A 17,741-nucleotide genomic window follows, 5' to 3' on the forward strand; every position below is an offset into this window, starting at 1 on the left:
TCAATTCATACTAATAGTGCCACCCTACTGCTAGTATACTATCACAGTTTGGGTTACTTGGCACCCAAACCTAAAACCCATCCCATTCTAACGGTTTTTGATGGTTCAACATGACGTCGTCTTGTGTTCCTAATGCGCCCTTTAAGCAAGGAATGTAAACAAGCCGATTAGAGTCTGCAAAGTTCCCACGATTCCTGACATACTTGTGGCGCACACAAAACTTCCCCATTAGCATACCTGAGATACTCGAGACTATAACCAAACCCAGTCGGCCCACACAAACAGAGCAAAGCAGTCTCTGAGAATAGATGATTTCTGGACCACACCTGCTCATAATACTACTTAAAGCAACAGTTATATACACCTCCACACAGTTAAACCTAAAGCCTTACAAACACTTTACATCATTAGACACCAGTTAAACTTGTTTTGAATAAACAATTCAGACTAAAGAAACAAAAATATGGTGTCGTATTGCTTGCAACGACTTTCTACTTCACAGAAAGTTCATTGTTTTATTGTAGGTCCGTGATGCAACACCGGGTATTCCCTTTAAATTAACTCTCGACACCACCGACGCAAGTCTGAGCTAATTGTTTCATTCACAAATGTGGACAAACAGCAATCACAACATTTCTGCGCTCCATAGGATCCACCCACCACACAGTGACACTGAGCGTCAAAGTTATTTGAGGAAGACAAGGTGACTCACCTGTACTGGATTTAATCTGGAAGGTGAGTCTTTCTTAAATTTCCCTGAAACACAGCATGTCAGGATATCGTACAAGTCAGCATTACACAGCGAGTTTGTAAACTGAAGCTTAAAATTTCTAATCCTGTAAACAGGTAAGTCTTAAGACAGACAAGGTATTGCATATAAAGAACTTTTTAGTTTAGATATTGTTTAGGAGACTTCATGAAGTTATCAGTTTCATTAGTAGTATCAAGGTTGTTTTAGAAGTTCAAATAATTTGATTTTGGAAAAACGGAATTGATGTTTCAGTTCATACTGATTTTCATGGAAGAACTTGGTTTGAGCACAATGTGAGACATTGTTGAGATCTCTTTTGAAAATCTAGATGTAGGATTAATAAGTATAACACCTATTTTCTTAAGATATAAAAATCTGAAACGTATGGAGTTAAAGCAAAAGTCTATATGTGAAGAGCTTGGTTCCAAACTGAGATAACTCAGATTTTTCGAAAAAAAAAAAAAAAAAAAATTAAATTGTGCATTCCAATTAATATCAATCAAACTGAACTTTGTTTGTTTTGATTTAAGCCTTCATTAACTTAATAAATACAGCTAAATAGCACAATAAAATACAATTTAAACATGATAACATAATAATAAACATGTTTTAAGAATTTGTTAAAATTTTAATCTAGTTTTGGAACCAAACTCTTTATATGCTCTTCATCTTTTATCGGCCAAGCATCTCAGATTACAAAAGATCCTAAATATTGTCATATTTTTATACTGTAAAAATTAATTTACATGTGCGCATTTGGCCAATGCTTTTATCCAAAGTGACTTTCAGTATTCATTTTTTAACAGTATTGTGTTCCCTGGGTTCAAACCCATAATCTTTTGCACTGCGAACGCAAAGCTCTGAGTTATACACTGAACCATATGCTGTCTGAACTTAAAATCATTATTGAAGGCAAATAATTTAACTGAATTTTTACTGTAGTAATAAGTTTTGAAGTACTGTATGATCATATTTTTTTTATTTTAAAATGAATTCTCAGGTGATCACCGTTGACTGTTCTTAGTTATAATTGAGATAGACGACAACATTGATTCAATCAGTCACATGATGGCAGGTAATAAAAACCATGCAAACATATACAATAATAGAAAAAATAAAGTAAAAAGCTTAAAGGGATAGTTCACCCTAAAATGATTTACTCATCCTCATGTTGTTCTAAACCTGTATGAATTTCTTTTTTCTGATGAACACAAAAGAAGATATTTTGAGAAATGATGGTAAACACACAGCAGATAGTGACCATTGACTTCCATAGTAGGAACAAAATGTTTTGGAAGTATTGTGATAAATGATGAAGAAAATATTTTGATAAATGATGGTAAGCACACAGTTGAAGGTACACATTCAATTCCACCATATTTTTTATTCCTACTATGGAAGTCCATGGTCACTATCTGCTGTGTGTTTAATATCTTATTTTATGTTCATCAGAAAAAAGACATTCATACAGGTTTAGAACCACACGAGGATGAGAAAATGACAGAATTTTCATTTTAAGGTGAACTATCCCTTTAACATCATATACAACACATTTCTATGAATGAAAATAATAATGAAAAATGACAAACTAGATAAATAATGCATTTTCTGTCTATAATAATTGATTTTTTTATTTATTTTAAAGAACATGGGAAACCTTGCTCAGTGTCCGAAGCCAACTATTGTATGAATGGAGGAACATGCTTTAAAATACCATCGGTGACTACACCCACGTGTGTGTAAGTGTTTGCATGTACAGAATGTTCTCTTACAACACAACACACATCACAATGATGCCTATATAGAATATGTTTGTATAAAACAGGGTTTTTTCTACAGCTTTTGAAAATGTATGAAAGTTATTGCATTAGATGGGAAAATATCTACCAAGTGGCATCTGCAAATGATCAAGGCTTACTTCACTTTTCTTAAGCATTTTTGCGATTCATTACATTAACTGTGTTTCAATTAAATTCTGCCAAAGAGAAAGTACACTGTACAGAAAAACTGTTGTTTTACATAGCTGTGTACATAGGGAGTAAGAAAGAGAGTAACAAAATAATTTAAAGGAAATATCAGTTAATGTGAAGAGTCACATTGTGGGAATTATGAAAATGTGCTTTTACCATTTTCACCCTTAATTTTTACTGTAACTTGTTTTTTTTTTACTTACAAAAGTATGTGTCGTCTTGTTGAATATGAATGACAGATTTTGTCCATCAAATAGATGAAAATACATCCCTTTGACCTTTAAAGAAACAAAATGATGTTAAATCAACATATATGTTTTTTGTTACTTTAAAGGCGTTCTAAGCGAATCTGCCAGACGTCACTTTTTGTTGATGTTTGAACTGTTTTCAAACAAACGGAGCGTAGCTAACTCCTCCCCCTCCCTTCCGTGCTTTCATAAACGCGTCCAACCCCCAGCCCCAAATCCTTCTTGTCGTTTATTGGCTGGAACACTTTGTTTTGTTTCGTGGTGCTAGGTTTGACCACTGTGTTTATATTGAAGTTTGTAGAGCCTGGATTGTCTACAGAGATCGCGTTTTTTTACAGTTTGATCAGCGGACAGGCAGCAAGCAGATAGTGATTAAATGTTTGCTGTATGTAACAAAAAAAATGTTATGGTCTAAAGCGCGTGAATTCGCTTAGAGCACCGTTAACTTTACAAATTAAGTTAAAGTTTGTTTTTACAAGTTATGTCAACTTATCACAAGTCAAAACTTAAAATAACAGGTTGAATTGACTTGCAAAACAAAGTTGTTTTAACTTCATGTTGCATTTTTTACAATGTGCATTTTACATTATTTTACAGTAAAATAAAATGTCTTGTTAAATCAAATATAGTTTTAAACCGTAGTGTATATTTAAAGATTATGTACAGGTAACACATACACTGTAAAAAAAATGCATGAAGTTAAAAAAAACTTGGTTTTGCAAGTCAGTTATTACTATTTTAAGTACCTACTGTGATTAGTTGACATAACTTATAAAAACAAGTTGAAATTGTTTAACCAAATTAATTAAAAAGTTAAAGTAGCATAAAAACATAGGTTGATTTGACGTCATTTTTTACAATGTAGGTTTTACTGTAGCATTTTTACATTATATTTTTTAGTAATCCACATTTTTACAAATGTCTTAATGCTTTATTAAAATTGTTTTTTAGTTAAAAACCAAATTGATCTTGAATGAAATAAGTAAGGAATAATTGACGACAGGCCATTGAATTATTTGAAAATAAAGCACACCCAAGGTGGTAATGTGACACGATGCAAAGTGTGCATTATTTTCAAATAATTCAATGGCCCGTCATCAATTATTCCTCTTATAACCATGATTACCACCAAAATTGCTCTGGTGCCTATTTTTAAGACATAGATGTGCGGTTTACAGAAAAATAATCAACACCCACGAAACATTTCTCAGCCAATCAGAATTAAGCATTCAACAGACCCGTGGTATAACATGAAATAACCTTGCTATGATAAAACCTCTCTTTCTTGTTTACTATATTTTTTCAAACCAAAAACCAAACAGCATTTTCTTTGATATTTCATCTTATTTTAAGTGTCTTAAAGGGATGGTTCACCCAAAAAAACCCTCATGTTGTTCTAAACCTGTATGAATTTCTTTTCAACAAAAGCAGATATTTTGATAAATGATGGTTAAGCACAGTTGATGGTACCCATTGGGTGTGTAATGGTTCATGGTAAAGAATCGAATCGTCCTGTTATCCTCTCATGGTTCGGCACGCACGTGATTCGCGGGTGCACCATGTTTGATTTCACCACGCATTTCTAAGGCTATGTCCACACGAAGCCGGTGCATTCCCTATCGGATCATTTTTTTTCCTTGCTCTAAAAAAATAATTCGTAAACACGAAACCACTGAAACCGACTGAAAGCGGTGCAGTATATATGCCGGACCAGTATGGGGCGCTGTAATTCTGCCACAGATATAGACTATACACGGAGAAGAAGACTTTGAGCATGCGCATAACCAACGTATGGTCCATTATCTCTTGTTGGTCGCTACAATTGCATAGAAGCAATAGATTTTGCTGTAATAAAGCTAGTAGGCTTTAGTAGCTTCTGTAGCACGAACACAATCACGTAGTCCGCCGTTATTGTTGTTGCTGTTACGTGTGACGCTTCCGACGCGTGATGTGATGACGTTTTCGCTTCACAAAATATACGGATTGGCTGTACAGACGAAACCGCAAGGGTGTCGGTTTCAGATTTATCCACTTTAGGACCCGGTTTCAAAAAATAGCGGATTCAGTCTCCCAAAACGCCGGATCCGTGTGGATGAAACGCCAATACGATAACAAATTTATACGTATACAGTGATACGCGTCTCCGTGTGGACAGCCCCTGATATAGTTTGGTGAAAAAACAACGCATAAAACTGCTAAGGTATGCTTCTGAATAAGCTATGTGTGTGTTTACAGGAGAGTACCTGTCCAATCAACTCGTAATACGCAAATCTGTTGCCAACCTCACAGTTCCTCCTCACGTGTTGGTGCTGGCGGGCCGTTTAGCGTGTCAAGCGAAGGAGAAAAGCCGCTAATATAGGTACCGCCAGCTTCATTTAAGTCTACTGCAGCAGCGATGCTCAAGAAAACGTAGACAAAACTGTAAAATTCGCGAGTGGCGTATGCATAAGACAATACATAAAATATGATGAGTCGCTTATTGCGCCGTCATCACCAGGGTGTTGTTGATAGCACGCGATCGCAGGTGAGACAGAAACAGCACACATTGCCTTCTGTGTTTAAATGTTAACAAACTGATCTTCTTGCGAAAAAAATTGAAGATAATGGCATAGAACAGTGGTTCTTCTCAAACTTTTTCAGCGTGCGGACCTTGTGTACGCCGGCCCCCCCCAAATAAAATTTATGACAAAAAATTGTTCTAAAACTCAAATTTTAATTAAACAAAACCTATTGAATGATACAAAGTAGGGCTGTTGGTTAGTAGCCTTATTTTTTTAGTTTTAATTCCACATAATTCATGATAAATTAATTTATTTTATAAAATGTCACAAAACTGGGCCCCCCCTGGCACCATCTCGCGGCCCCCAGTTTGAGAACCACTGGCAGAATATAAAAAGTAACCCAGTGGTCGAAGCTATTTTATGTTCATTTTGAAGTGCACTGTATGTTGGTACATGTATAATAATACAAGTGCTCTTAAGTGAAAATGTTGATTTTGGCAGAGGTTAAAAACTGCTTAGGTTTTTATTTTTTTAAAGAAGCCTGTTCTGACCAAAGTCTTAGGTGTTTGTAACCCAATAAATAATTTTATTTTCTTTAAATTTGATAGTAGCCTTTTTGTCCCCATAAACATACACACACCGAAAAGCGAAACCGTGACCATAGAACCGTGACACGCACCAAACCGAGGGTAATTTGAACCGTTACACCCCTATTGACTTCCATAGTACACTGTAAAAAATCCAACTTTAAAATGTTCATTCAACAAAGAACATTAAGTAACTTGAACAAAGATTTCTTTGTTGAAGGGCGTCAGTTGATTATTTTGTGTTCACTGAATGAAAAGAGCATAATCATTCAGCTAACAAATATTATTTTGTTGACTGGACTTAGATGTAAAAAGGTTTGTCCAATTCGTTCACCCAACTTGCCAAACTGAGTAATCTGAACAAGCAATTTAAAAAAAAACAATGGTCGGAATGGTTCCCAGCATGCATTGCGACATGTTCACTTCTTTGGTTAATATTTACTAAAAAAGATGACTGTTTTAATGTTTGCTGGATTTATTTATATTGTTATGTTGTTAATGTTAGTTATATGTTGTATTTAGAGTAATTTTTTAAGAATTATGTTTGTTCATTGTTACCATGATTGAGAAGTGTGTGTTCAGTGTAGAGGGCAGCACAATGAGTAAGCGCGCATCATTGTTGCCTCACAGCAAAAAGGTCTCTGGTTTAAGTCAGACAAAGACTTTGTTTATGAGACCTTTCTGTGTACACTCCCACAGTCCAAAACATGTAGATTAGTTAAATTTGGATATACTAAATTACTCTTTACCCAACTTAGTCACTAGTTGAGTAAACATAGAAATTTGCTTATTACCTAATCAGTTTAAGTTGGTTCAACTTTTTGGTGTAAATTGACATTACTCAGTAAATTGAGTTAGGTGAACTACATCATCCAAGAGTTGAGTAAACTAAAAAAAGCTGTGCAGCAAGTTGCCTTGAAAATTTTAGTTAAGTCAACTTTTTATTTTTTACAGTGTAGAAAAAAAAACAAATTCAATGAAATTCAGGGAAAGCAATTCAGGAAAAGCATTTATCAAAATAACTTTTGCATCATTTATCACAATACTTCCAAAATATTTGTTTTTCCTACTATGGAAGTCAATGGTTACAATCATCTGTGTGCTTAACATCATTTATTAAAATATCTTCTTCTGTATTAATCAGAAAAAAGAAATTCATACAGGTTTACAACAACATGAGGATGAGTAAATGATGACAGAATTTCCCTTTAAGTGTCCAAATCAACATGTTGGTCACAATCTCATGACAATATGTACACATTTTACGAGGTGGCTAAATTCATATAAATTCGTATGACAAAATTCGTCGTTTTTTAAATGATTACATTCCTGTGATATCAGGTTGGTCCAAATACATTTATTCAGATATATTAATTGTTGACACCTGTGCTGTTTGCTGTCCTGCAGGTGCAGCGCAAACTATGAGGGCAGCAGATGTGAGCAGTTTCAGCTTTTCATTGTCTCTAGGAGCCCCGAGGAGACGGGAATGATCGCAGCTGTAGTTCTCATCGCCTTTCTCATTATAATAGTGCTCTGTGCGGTCATATATTACATCTACAAGTGAGTAACACATGGCTTTCACAATAAAATTAGTTTTATAACATAACAGTTTACCCAAAAAAATGCTTTACATTTTCTTGCCCTCATGCCATTTCTAACCCTTATTGCTTTCTTTTGCAAAACACATAAGGATTTATTTTGAGGAATGTCTGAGCTTATTTGATTTTCAAACAATGCAAGTCATGCCAATCAAAACTTTCCAGCTCTGAAAATAGCATAAAGTCTTCAGATTTTTGGCTCTTTTTGGTTGCTTGAAAATGTGTGCCTTTTTTAGTGCTTAAAAGTGTTTTCTGCATAAAATCTTTGATACACATCTAATCTTTTAGTGAATTTCTTTAAGTAAAACTGACAGTAAAGTAATAAAATTGTAAACATTTGTACTGTCTACAGAATAAAGAGATCTGCCAGAAGCCAGCCGAAACCTGAAGAGTACTTGAGGGTCAATTCAAGAGTGTGATATTTTCTCAGGATGACCGATTCGACTTTCAGGACTCTGAGCATAATGGACTCATTGGGGTTTAAAAGAGGCAGAGGGCTGCGAAATCGCTATGATTGAGAATCCCTTAAGAGTTGAGCATTACCTGGAGGACTTGCACATCATGTAAAAATGTGTGTCGGCTTGCACAGTTCTTTGGTTCAGTAGCTCAAAGTGTCAAACCATCTTTGTTTCTCAGAGCTTATAAACTTTGTAAATAGTTTCATCAAATAAAACTAATTTAAATATGCAACAAAGTGGTTCAGTTTACACAGAAATGAACTTGAGACAAAACAAAACATTTCAAAAACAGCATCCTTCACTGTAAAAAAAATGTGTTGGTTCACTTAAAAAAGAAAGTGTTTGTGCTGCGTTCCAATTTTTTTGAGTTAAATAATATTTTTAAGTTGAATTAACTCAAACTTTTAAGGCAGCACAAACACAAATCTTTATACTCTCTTAAAAATAAAGGGTTCTTTGCAGCAATGCAAATGCCGTAGATTATCTATTTATTTGTTTTCCACTTATTCAGTCAAAGAGCTTTTAGTCTGTAAAACCTTTTACTACATAGAACCCTTTATGCTACAGAAAGGTTCTTTGGATGTTAAAGGTTCTTTATAGAACCATAGAGCAAAAAGCACTGTTTAGGAACCTTTATTTTAAAGAGTGTATAGCAGGAAAGAACAAAGAACCTTTCATGAAAATCTATATGCGTATGTAAATAACATTTTCTTTCAAATTTTCCTCTATTGAGAGTATATATTAGATTGTTTGACATAGAAATATTGCATAGTAAATAACACTGTTTAAGTTTCTAATGTTTCCCACACTTTTCAGAAAACAACTTTAAATGGTGTGAGAACTGTTCAGGTTAAATATGTTTATAAAGGAATAGTTTAGCCCAAAAAATTGAATAAAGTATTTTTGCTTGGTATTTTGTGCTAAAGAATTTCTAGGCCGATCGTAATATGATCTTCATAATACTTCACATCTTATGCTATAGTAAAATATACAGTACTGTGCAAAAGTCTTATGTGAAAAGAAGTGTTGTTTTTGCAATTGTATAGTGATCATATATAATTATTTCTCAGTCTCTTTATTAGAATACATCCAGAAAATACAGAAAATGTGTTAAAAACGAAGTATAAAACTGAAGTTTTTAGGGTAAACTCCCCTTCCACTGAAGTAATAGCAGGCAACTGCAGGATCTCTTAAACCTAAATTAAATTAAATCCTAATTTCTAATTTTATTCAAATGACTTCAGGACTTCAGCCCCCTCAAAAAAGCTCAAGATGTGTTTCATGCCAAGAGAGGTCACACTAAATACTGACCGATGCCTGAAGAAGACATTTAGTTCTGAAAATTGTTTTGTTTTTAATTTTGTGTACATATTTCCTGTATTTTCTGTTTGTGTTTTAAAAAGAGTGAAAAATAAATATAAATGGACATTAAAACTTTGATAAAACAACAAAGCTGGTGATGTCAGCCTAAGACTTTTGCACAGTACTGTATATTTCAAGCCTTTTGATGCTATTATATATATATATTTCAAGTTAATTTATTGATATAATAACACAATTATTAATATTAACGCATTACAATTAGCAATACATACTTTATGAACCATTGATGTCATGAATAGGTTAAATTAGTAATTTTTCACTTAACCACAAATGTGACGTCAAAATGGAGATGGTTGAGATGCATTAAATGAATAAAGGCATGTCACTGTCATACAAACTTAAAGCCCTACTGTGTACTTTATTGAGTTATTTCTTAACAAAAACCCATGTTTTCTTTCAAAAGTATGTGCTCATTCATGTGTAATTACTTCCCACCCACTAATCAAAGTATTCTCGTAAGTGTAGAATCTGCTATTTAAAATGCATACCGTCGAAGCGCTCTCTGGCTGAATCCATGTTGTGCCTCCATCTTTGAAATACATTCGCCGACGAGGGACATTCCTGAAATTCAAGCTCCGCCTTTCGCGCTTTCACTCTACACTCACGCTGGCCGCCAGCTGAAGCCTCCAGAGGTTGCATGTGTAGGCGCTATACGTCATCAAGACAGTCTTATTTCAGAATATTAACAATTATAAAGCTGACAATTATTCTTAGTTAATTGTAAATTGATGTAATATGCGTATGACTTGCGAATGTAATGCTCAGTTAATTTAAATAAACCAGGCTTGATGACGTATGCAGCCTACGACCTGCGTAGCTGAATCCTTCGGATTTTACAACAACCGCACACCGTGATGAACCTGCGATCTAATGCTTTGATTTGAAAGCCTGTTGAAGACATATTCTCGAGGACATTAAAACAAATCGCCAAGGATGCGAAACGGGGATTTTAAACGACAACGTGACAGGAAAAACATCAAGACCAAAGTCACTATTGGAGTTAGTTTTCCAAGATGGGGCTCATGGGACACTGAAGTTGCTACTTTCTATCTTCTCCACAGGTAATTCAGCATATTCGTTTAACGTTACATCTATACAGTCCATGTTGTAAACTTGAAGTTTTATAGTTCCTTGGCTAACTTTAGCATGATTATGCATAACACTTGTTAGTGTAAACATGCATGTGGTTTAATGTGTTCAACAGACACACGCCGTCTCTCCGCCCATTTATGTAATCTGAGGTACTGAGATAAATGTTTTCATCTTTTCTGACCTCTAGCACAAACACACGGTGACAGCGCTATTTTTAGCCTTTCATTGATAAAAGCGTCTGATCTGCGCGTCTTTCGTTTCATTTTACAAGCGTGTGAATGTTGCGCGATCTTTTTTCACCAATATGAGAGAAAACTCTTACATATACACGGACATGTAACGTTTACTTAAAACATAAGCATTGGACTCTGACATACTGTCTGACATAATACTCTGATAAAAGCGTCTGATCTGCGCGTCTTTCGTTTCATTTTACAAGCGTGTGAAAGTTGCGCGATCTTTTTTCACCAATCTGAGAGAAAGCTCTTACATATACACGGACATGTAACGTTTACTTAAAACATAAGCATTGTACTTTGACATAATATTAGTTCGCGTCCATTTAAACCCGTCATGGTTGCTTTTTGTATGTGATTTTAAGCGGACATATCATGACAATCAGACTTTTTTCATGTTAAACATAAATCTGTGTGCATTGATGGATCACAGGCAAAGGACATTGCAAATTGTTCATTTTTTCTCATTGCTTTTGCTTTGTAGCTACTGGAAGCCATGTTAACCTTGGCATGACACGGCCGGGCCACCGTACGAGTTAAAACGCGTTCCGAATGGGGAGGGCTAGAAAGTAATATTCAGTTGCTTGTCATATAGACTTTCACCGCTAGATGGGAGTAGATCTTACACAGTGGAGCTTTAAACTTAAGTTTACATTACAAGTCTTGTAACAAACACGATGTACGTCGACTACAGTCACATAAATTGTTAAAAATTATAAACAAAATTAGAAAATGATAAACAAATGATAAAATACCTACATTAAAAATACTGTACAGTAGCTGTTCAGTAAACTATACTAAAACATATGCTAGATACTATAGTGCTTACGAAAATAAATATTGAAGTACCCTAACCCTGGCTGGGTTATTTATAATTGGACAGAAAACATGCTGGGTTAAAAATGACCCAACGTTGGGTTGTTGCTTTGTAACCATGGGGTATAATAACCCGGCAGATAGATTAAAACAACCCAGATATATAAAGTGAATTTATTACTATAATATACTACAGCATATAGTAAATATTAAAGTATACTACAGTATTTACTACAGTATCAATTTATGACAATTAAAGGAGTAGTCCACTTTATAGATGGGGCCCATTGACTTACCATAGTATTTTTTTTCCTACTATAAAAAGTCAATGGACCCCATCTTTAAAGTGGACTACTCCTTTAATACTACAGCATACTGTAGTACATACCGGTATCAACAAAGTGTAGTAAATACTGCATTACAGTGTTTACTCCAGTATACTATAGTAAATACAAAAGTATACTAGTTTTCATTCTGGAAACCTTTGAAACGCTTTTTTGAGAAGTGGTGAAACAGTCTCCATCTAGTGGTGATTTGTATGTATAGCATATCAGACATATACTGTACAAGAGCATTTGACACAACCATTGCTTAACCCCTACAGACCTGATTTTTTTTAGGTGGTTTAATCAGTGTGCCTTATTTTGATTGGTTGAAGGGGTTAAAACCTTTGTTAGAGAAACTGTGCATACTGCAGAAATAGTAAGACTAGTATGGTAGTATATGCCATGTTGATCAACACAGGACATTTCATTTTTCATTAAGGTTTTCAAAGGACATTTATTATATATTCCACATTTAATATGTGTACAAAATCTATTAAAATGATCACTTGGCACAACAGTGGCACAACAGTGCAATAAAAACCGAGGGGCAGTAACACCGCCGCGTATTAAACATGAGAAGAATGTCCTCACCTGAGCCACAGAAATCTCTCGACATGGCTAATAAGGTAATAAATGGCAGGATGTGTGCAAATGATTGTAACTACCAATCATAAGTGTTTATTTGTCCCTTGCGCTGTCAAATTCCTGGGCGATCTTCAGCGCTGTGGTATTGAGGCCAACTGACTGCATGTTGGTGATGATGGTAACCACCACCCCTTGTGGAAGGCAAGGCTTCCCATTAGCACCCTGTTTGCTTTCTCTGGGCAACACTAGCAAAACGCTACTGGCCCCCACAGCGCCCCCTGTGTGCGAAACGTAATGCCTACGACTGCGGCACTGGCCATATTCTTGCCGCTTCTCCACAACCACCCAGGCCTGGGCGTACATTCCGTCTTTGTCCCAAGACGCTTCGGTTTTATCCACCGGTGCCCACATGGCTTTGGCAGTGCGGGGTTTGAGGAAGCCAGGAAGCAGCCCATCCGTGTTTTTCAGTTCAGCCATTTGATAGCTGTAGAGCAAAACGTTTCCAAAGACCAGAAGGTCACCGACGGTGGACAGAAATCCACCTCCAGCCCATTTGTAAGAATTATCCACGTAGGGGCAATTGACGATGCGACTCTTTTTATTTAGGTGGTAAAATCTGGGGGACAGATGGGGGATGTTATGGCATTTATCTTAAATTGTGATGCTGAAGCAAACACCAGTGTTACTATTTAGAGATAAGGATTTGAAGAAAATACTTAATATTACATTTTGAGCATCACATACCATTTGTCCTAGGCTACAAATATGAATTACACAAATGCTATATGAGCATCTGGATTTTCGTTGACCAATATTGAATTCAGCATCTAGACAGTATGGTGGTCAACATAGTGAAGATATACAAACAAAATATAATTTAATGATGACAAATGAAACATGCACAAAAATGTAGTGCAATTTACCTACAATACACAAAAATGCTCCGAATGTTTATTATTCATTAACCCTCTCTATAGATTTTGAAATAAATGGGCTAAAGAATGCCCAGAATACCAAAACAAGCATCACAAGCAAAAAAAATAGAGTGATCAAATGATTAATCGCAATTAGTTTGTGTTTGCATAATATTTGTGTGTTTATTATTAATTAAATATAATAATTAAATATAATAAATATGTATAAATCCACACATACATGTGTACATTTAAGAAAAAAATTGTTTATGTATATATTTAAAATAAAATAATAATATATAATAATAATAAATGTATACACAATAAGCTTTAAAAACTACACTTTAAAAAACACAAAGGAAGATATTTTGAGCAGCGTTTGTAACCAAACCATTTTTAGACACTATTGACTTCCATAGTAGTATTTTTTCCTATAATGGAAGTCAATGGTGCTTCTGTTTCCTGCTTCATTACAAATATCTTTCTTTGTGTTCAGTAGAACAAAGACATTTCTACAATGTTGAAACAACATGAGGCAACAATTTTCATTTTTGTGTAGTGCTTCCTCACGATTAGTCGCGACTAATTGTTTGCAGAATAAAAGTTTTTTTTTTACATAATATATGTGTGTGTACTGTGTATACTAATTATGTTTATAAAAATACACACACATACATGTATAATTTTAAGATAAAAATATATTTATATAATAAATATTTATATATTATATAGATTAGATTATATATAAACATGTATATACACATGCAAATGTTTCTAAATTATAGTACCTTGAGCGGTTGTAAATGATCGGGTCGTTCTCGTCTGGAATGGTGTTAAGCATCCCCATCTCACGAAACATCTTCATCATGTAGTCGAGGAAGCGTTGACCGGCTGCTCTCTCCACCACGGCGCTGAGCAGAGTAAAGGCATGTGTGGAGTATAGAAATGTAGAACCTGGAGTCAGGAACAACAATTGTTTAAAGCAACTTTAACTGTACATTTTAAAGGTGTAATGTGTTTTTAGAGGCGAGATTGCGAATTAACACCAACATCAATTTCGAAACGCAATGCAAACTGAAACCAGTTTTTTCCGTTTATGGCTACTGTAGAAACATGACGGTCACTTCCATGTATGGAGATAAAAACGTCTCATTGTAAGGTAATAAAAACGATATATTTTATACACCACTGATAATATAGTTATGTATATTATATTGCATTTTTGGCAAGATATCCTTCTAAAATGTACACATTTCACCTTTAAAAGACTTTAACTATGTGTTGTCCCATGTACAGGTATGGTGAAAACATACCAGGTTTAAAAATCAAAGGATCGTCTTTGAATAAATCCAAAGCCTGGATGACATTCTCAAAGTTGTCTTTGAGGTAGTACTCCTTCTGTTCGAACTCTTTTTTCCTCTGCCGTCCTTTAACCTCTTTGCTTTTAGCACCGCTGTCCTTCGCCTGTGGCTTCTCTTTGTTCTCGTCCGAGTTGTTCTCTTCTTTTTTCTCTGGGGGTTTAAGAAGGCGCTTAGCTTTCTCCCGGTCCTCTCTCACTTTCTTGGCATCTTTTTCATAGTGACGGATGCCGCTCAAGTGAGACAAAAGCATTCGAGAAGTTATTGTGACCTGGATTAAGAACAAAACCAGAAACAGACTATGAGTCTTTTCATTAAATTTAAAGAAAAGTTTAGCTAAACATGAGCACATGGGATCCAAACAGGGATGAATTTAGAAGCCACCAAACACTTCCATGTTTTCTCTAGTTAAAGATGAGTAGTTACACGAGTAAGTATGGTGGTACAAAATACAACATTCTCATTTTTTATCGCCTTAAAAAAAATCGCCATGTTTTATTTTGTACCACCATTTGCACTGTACAAAGACTAAGTGCACGCATTGAATAAAGATAGGTATGTATTAATTTTTCTAAGTTGAGGTAAGAACATAGTAAAATATTGAAAAACGGTTGTTTTCCTTTAAAATACAGTTTTAGACGTACTCACATCCTCTCCCTCAAATTGTTTCTCGGGAAATTCAGGGACGTATTTTTGCACAGGGGCTTCAAGATCTATCTTGCCCTCCTCCCAAAGTCGAGCGACAGCTGCCGCGGTGAGAGGTTTACTGATGCTGGCGATTCTCATAACTGTCTGTGGACTACAAGGTACTCTGTTCTCCAGATCTGCATAGCCAACTCCTAAGAGACAACATCAATAGCATTGTGACTGTTATGACCACTAACACAGAAAAGATTTGGTGTATTTGGAGACAGAAAACTGGATGTATACCTTCACACCAAACCGGACTTCCATCCACTGAAACGCCAATAACTATGCCGGGAGCTCCAACTTCATCCTGAAAAATGGTATGTGTGTGTAAATCTACATTTACATTGGTTTATGTAGCAAATGCTTTTATCCAAGGTGACTTGGATGTTTTTAGTACCTGTAGGTCATTCTGCACTATAAGGACACATGAAGAATAAAGCAGTGGGTATAGGTAGTATTTAAAAAGTATTGTATTCACTGTAATAATCAGTAACCAAACTAGTTGGGGTCCATTTAAAATATTACGTAAATGCAAAATATGATTGGTACTAAAATATGGACTTTATTTTAATTTCTTAAAAGTTACAAATTAGATATTCGGACTACATATAGATGTTTGTGTGATATTTACGTTATTACAATTTAAATTATTAATTACAATTTAAAATATGAATAACTTAATATTAAAATAAATTAATTTTATATGGCTGTATGACATTAAAGCTTGCTAAAAATGTGACATACAAATACAATATGTGATTTAAAAATAAAGTTTTTAATATATAAATTAAAATTACTATTCTATAATATAAAAATTATATTATATAATAATATTTTTTTTTAAATAATTTAACCGACATGTTTCACATTTTTTCTGGGTAAAAGAAAGCATCACTCGTCTCGCTAGTCTCTCTGCTATCTGCAGACAACCTAAAACTCTATATTTAACTTTTTAGGTATTAAATATTAAATATTAAGCATTAAACGAAAAACCTTTTTGCAATATGCGTATGCGAAATTTTAAATAACGGCGATATACCGCGTTCCGCGTGTGCGCGGATCGAGATATATCGTCGTTGGCGTATTATGCGTAATGGTAAAAACACAAACATTAAAGTATTTTCAAAATGAACCCTTTAAAAAATATCATACATTTAATAAACGAAATAATTTACATATATTACGGTATAATCAACTTAATTTTTACATTTACATTTTATTTAATATGCTGACCTGTCAATTATTAACTTAAACTAAGATATAAATGAGTTATTATCCATCTTATTAAATATGAGAGTTTGAGAGCATTATCTGATTAAATGAAACTAAGATAAAAATGAATAGAAAAAATTATAAACCTTGATGTGATACCTGTACCTTTATCCGGCGTACGAGGTCTCTGCTGACCTCTATAGCAGCTGTGTACTTTGAGTCCGCCTGAGCTCTATGCGTTTTCTGCACAACACATTCACAGCGTTCAGACACAAAATCCCCATACTTCAACCCCAGAGCCAAAACAAAACCTGTTCCGATGCCCAGGATCCATAAGGACCGCTTGTTGTTAGAAGATAAGGGAGATCTCCTCTGTGTTGAAATGAATCTTCTCATCAGCTGATCTCTGTACTTATTTCTGTTTGTCAACAAAGAACCTAAGCGATCGGATTTTTCTGCACGGTATGTACATTGTGTGCATTTCAAGCCCCGTGATAAACACAACAAACGATACATGGTTGTTTTACAACGAATAATAATACTAATAGGTTAAAAAGGTTTAAAAAAGAGCGTAAAAGCAGTTTGAAGGCAATTGCAAGAGCTATAAACAGATGTCAGCTGGACTCTTTCACAGAATAAAAGCCAATCCGTGACGTTTCATTTAAAATAAAAAAATGATATAAAAAGACTTCTACAAATACGAATGAATAAATAAGTAATTATGTTTTCAGAATTTAATTTATATTTTGTGTTTCAGCATGAGAAAGTCGGTTTTGGTCAAATTTATTTTATGAAAGACTTTTATTATGAAGAATTCAGACATAAAGACTGGCTTGTTCCACTTCATGCGGCGCCGGAAGAACCGACAGGCGGATGACGTCAAAGTTCCGCGAGAGCAAGTTGAAAGCAGGATCTCCGTATGATTTCTGAATTGCTCTCGCGGTACATTGACGTCTTCCGCCTGACAGTTCTTGCTGCGCCGCTTAAAACGTTGGTCCGCCATATTGGGAAGGGCA

The 17,741-nt window shown here is 34.8% G+C and overlaps 2 protein-coding genes across 3 annotated transcripts; one reads left to right on the plus strand and one right to left on the minus strand.

Annotated features, from left to right (window-relative positions):
* Positions 1 to 708: 708 nt before the first annotated feature.
* LOC135781554 (pro-neuregulin-4, membrane-bound isoform) lies at positions 709 to 8,349 on the plus strand. Its single transcript, XM_065292109.2, has 5 exons — positions 709 to 846; positions 1,752 to 1,826; positions 2,397 to 2,490; positions 7,465 to 7,617; positions 8,008 to 8,349. The coding sequence occupies exons 2-5, from the start codon at positions 1,817 to 1,819 to the stop codon at positions 8,072 to 8,074; spliced, it is 324 nt and encodes a 107-aa protein (XP_065148181.1). The 5' UTR covers positions 709 to 846; positions 1,752 to 1,816; the 3' UTR covers positions 8,075 to 8,349.
* Positions 8,350 to 12,309: 3,960 nt separating this feature from the next.
* Positions 12,310 to 17,343, minus strand: lactb (lactamase, beta). Of its 2 annotated transcripts, none has more exons than XM_065292108.2 (6): positions 16,891 to 17,343; positions 15,754 to 15,820; positions 15,472 to 15,662; positions 14,779 to 15,094; positions 14,254 to 14,419; positions 12,310 to 13,167 (listed from the first exon to the last, which is right to left on the minus strand). In XM_065292108.2, the coding sequence occupies exons 1-6, from the start codon at positions 17,239 to 17,241 to the stop codon at positions 12,645 to 12,647; spliced, it is 1,614 nt and encodes a 537-aa protein (XP_065148180.1). In that variant the 5' UTR covers positions 17,242 to 17,343; the 3' UTR covers positions 12,310 to 12,644. The 2 variants fall into 2 exon arrangements, with proteins under 2 accessions (XP_065148180.1, XP_065148179.1); XM_065292107.2 differs by having other exon boundaries at positions 16,885 to 17,343.
* Between the last annotated feature and the right edge of the window lie 398 nt (positions 17,344 to 17,741).

The sequence above is a fragment of the Paramisgurnus dabryanus genome, chromosome 23 (genome assembly GCF_030506205.2).
Source record: "Paramisgurnus dabryanus chromosome 23, PD_genome_1.1, whole genome shotgun sequence".
Lineage (NCBI taxonomy): Eukaryota > Metazoa > Chordata > Actinopteri > Cypriniformes > Cobitidae > Paramisgurnus > Paramisgurnus dabryanus.

Excerpts from the sequence above, each read along its gene's own strand:
- LOC135781554 (XM_065292109.2), top strand. Across the intron at positions 2,491-7,464 it reads GTGACTACACCCACGTGTGT|GTGCAGCGCAAACTATGAGG; the intron begins GTAAGTGTTTGC and ends GCTGTCCTGCAG. Across the intron at positions 7,618-8,007 it reads GTCATATATTACATCTACAA|AATAAAGAGATCTGCCAGAA; the intron begins GTGAGTAACACA and ends TACTGTCTACAG.
- lactb (XM_065292107.2), bottom strand. The coding sequence starts at position 17,241 with ATGTATCGTTTGTTGTGTTTATCACGGGGCTTGAAATGCACACAATGT. Across the intron at positions 15,663-15,753 it reads AAGTCCGGTTTGGTGTGAAG|GAGTTGGCTATGCAGATCTG; the intron begins GTATACATCCAG and ends GTTGTCTCTTAG. Across the intron at positions 13,168-14,253 it reads ATCATTTACAACCGCTCAAG|ATTTTACCACCTAAATAAAA; the intron begins GTACTATAATTT and ends TCTGTCCCCCAG.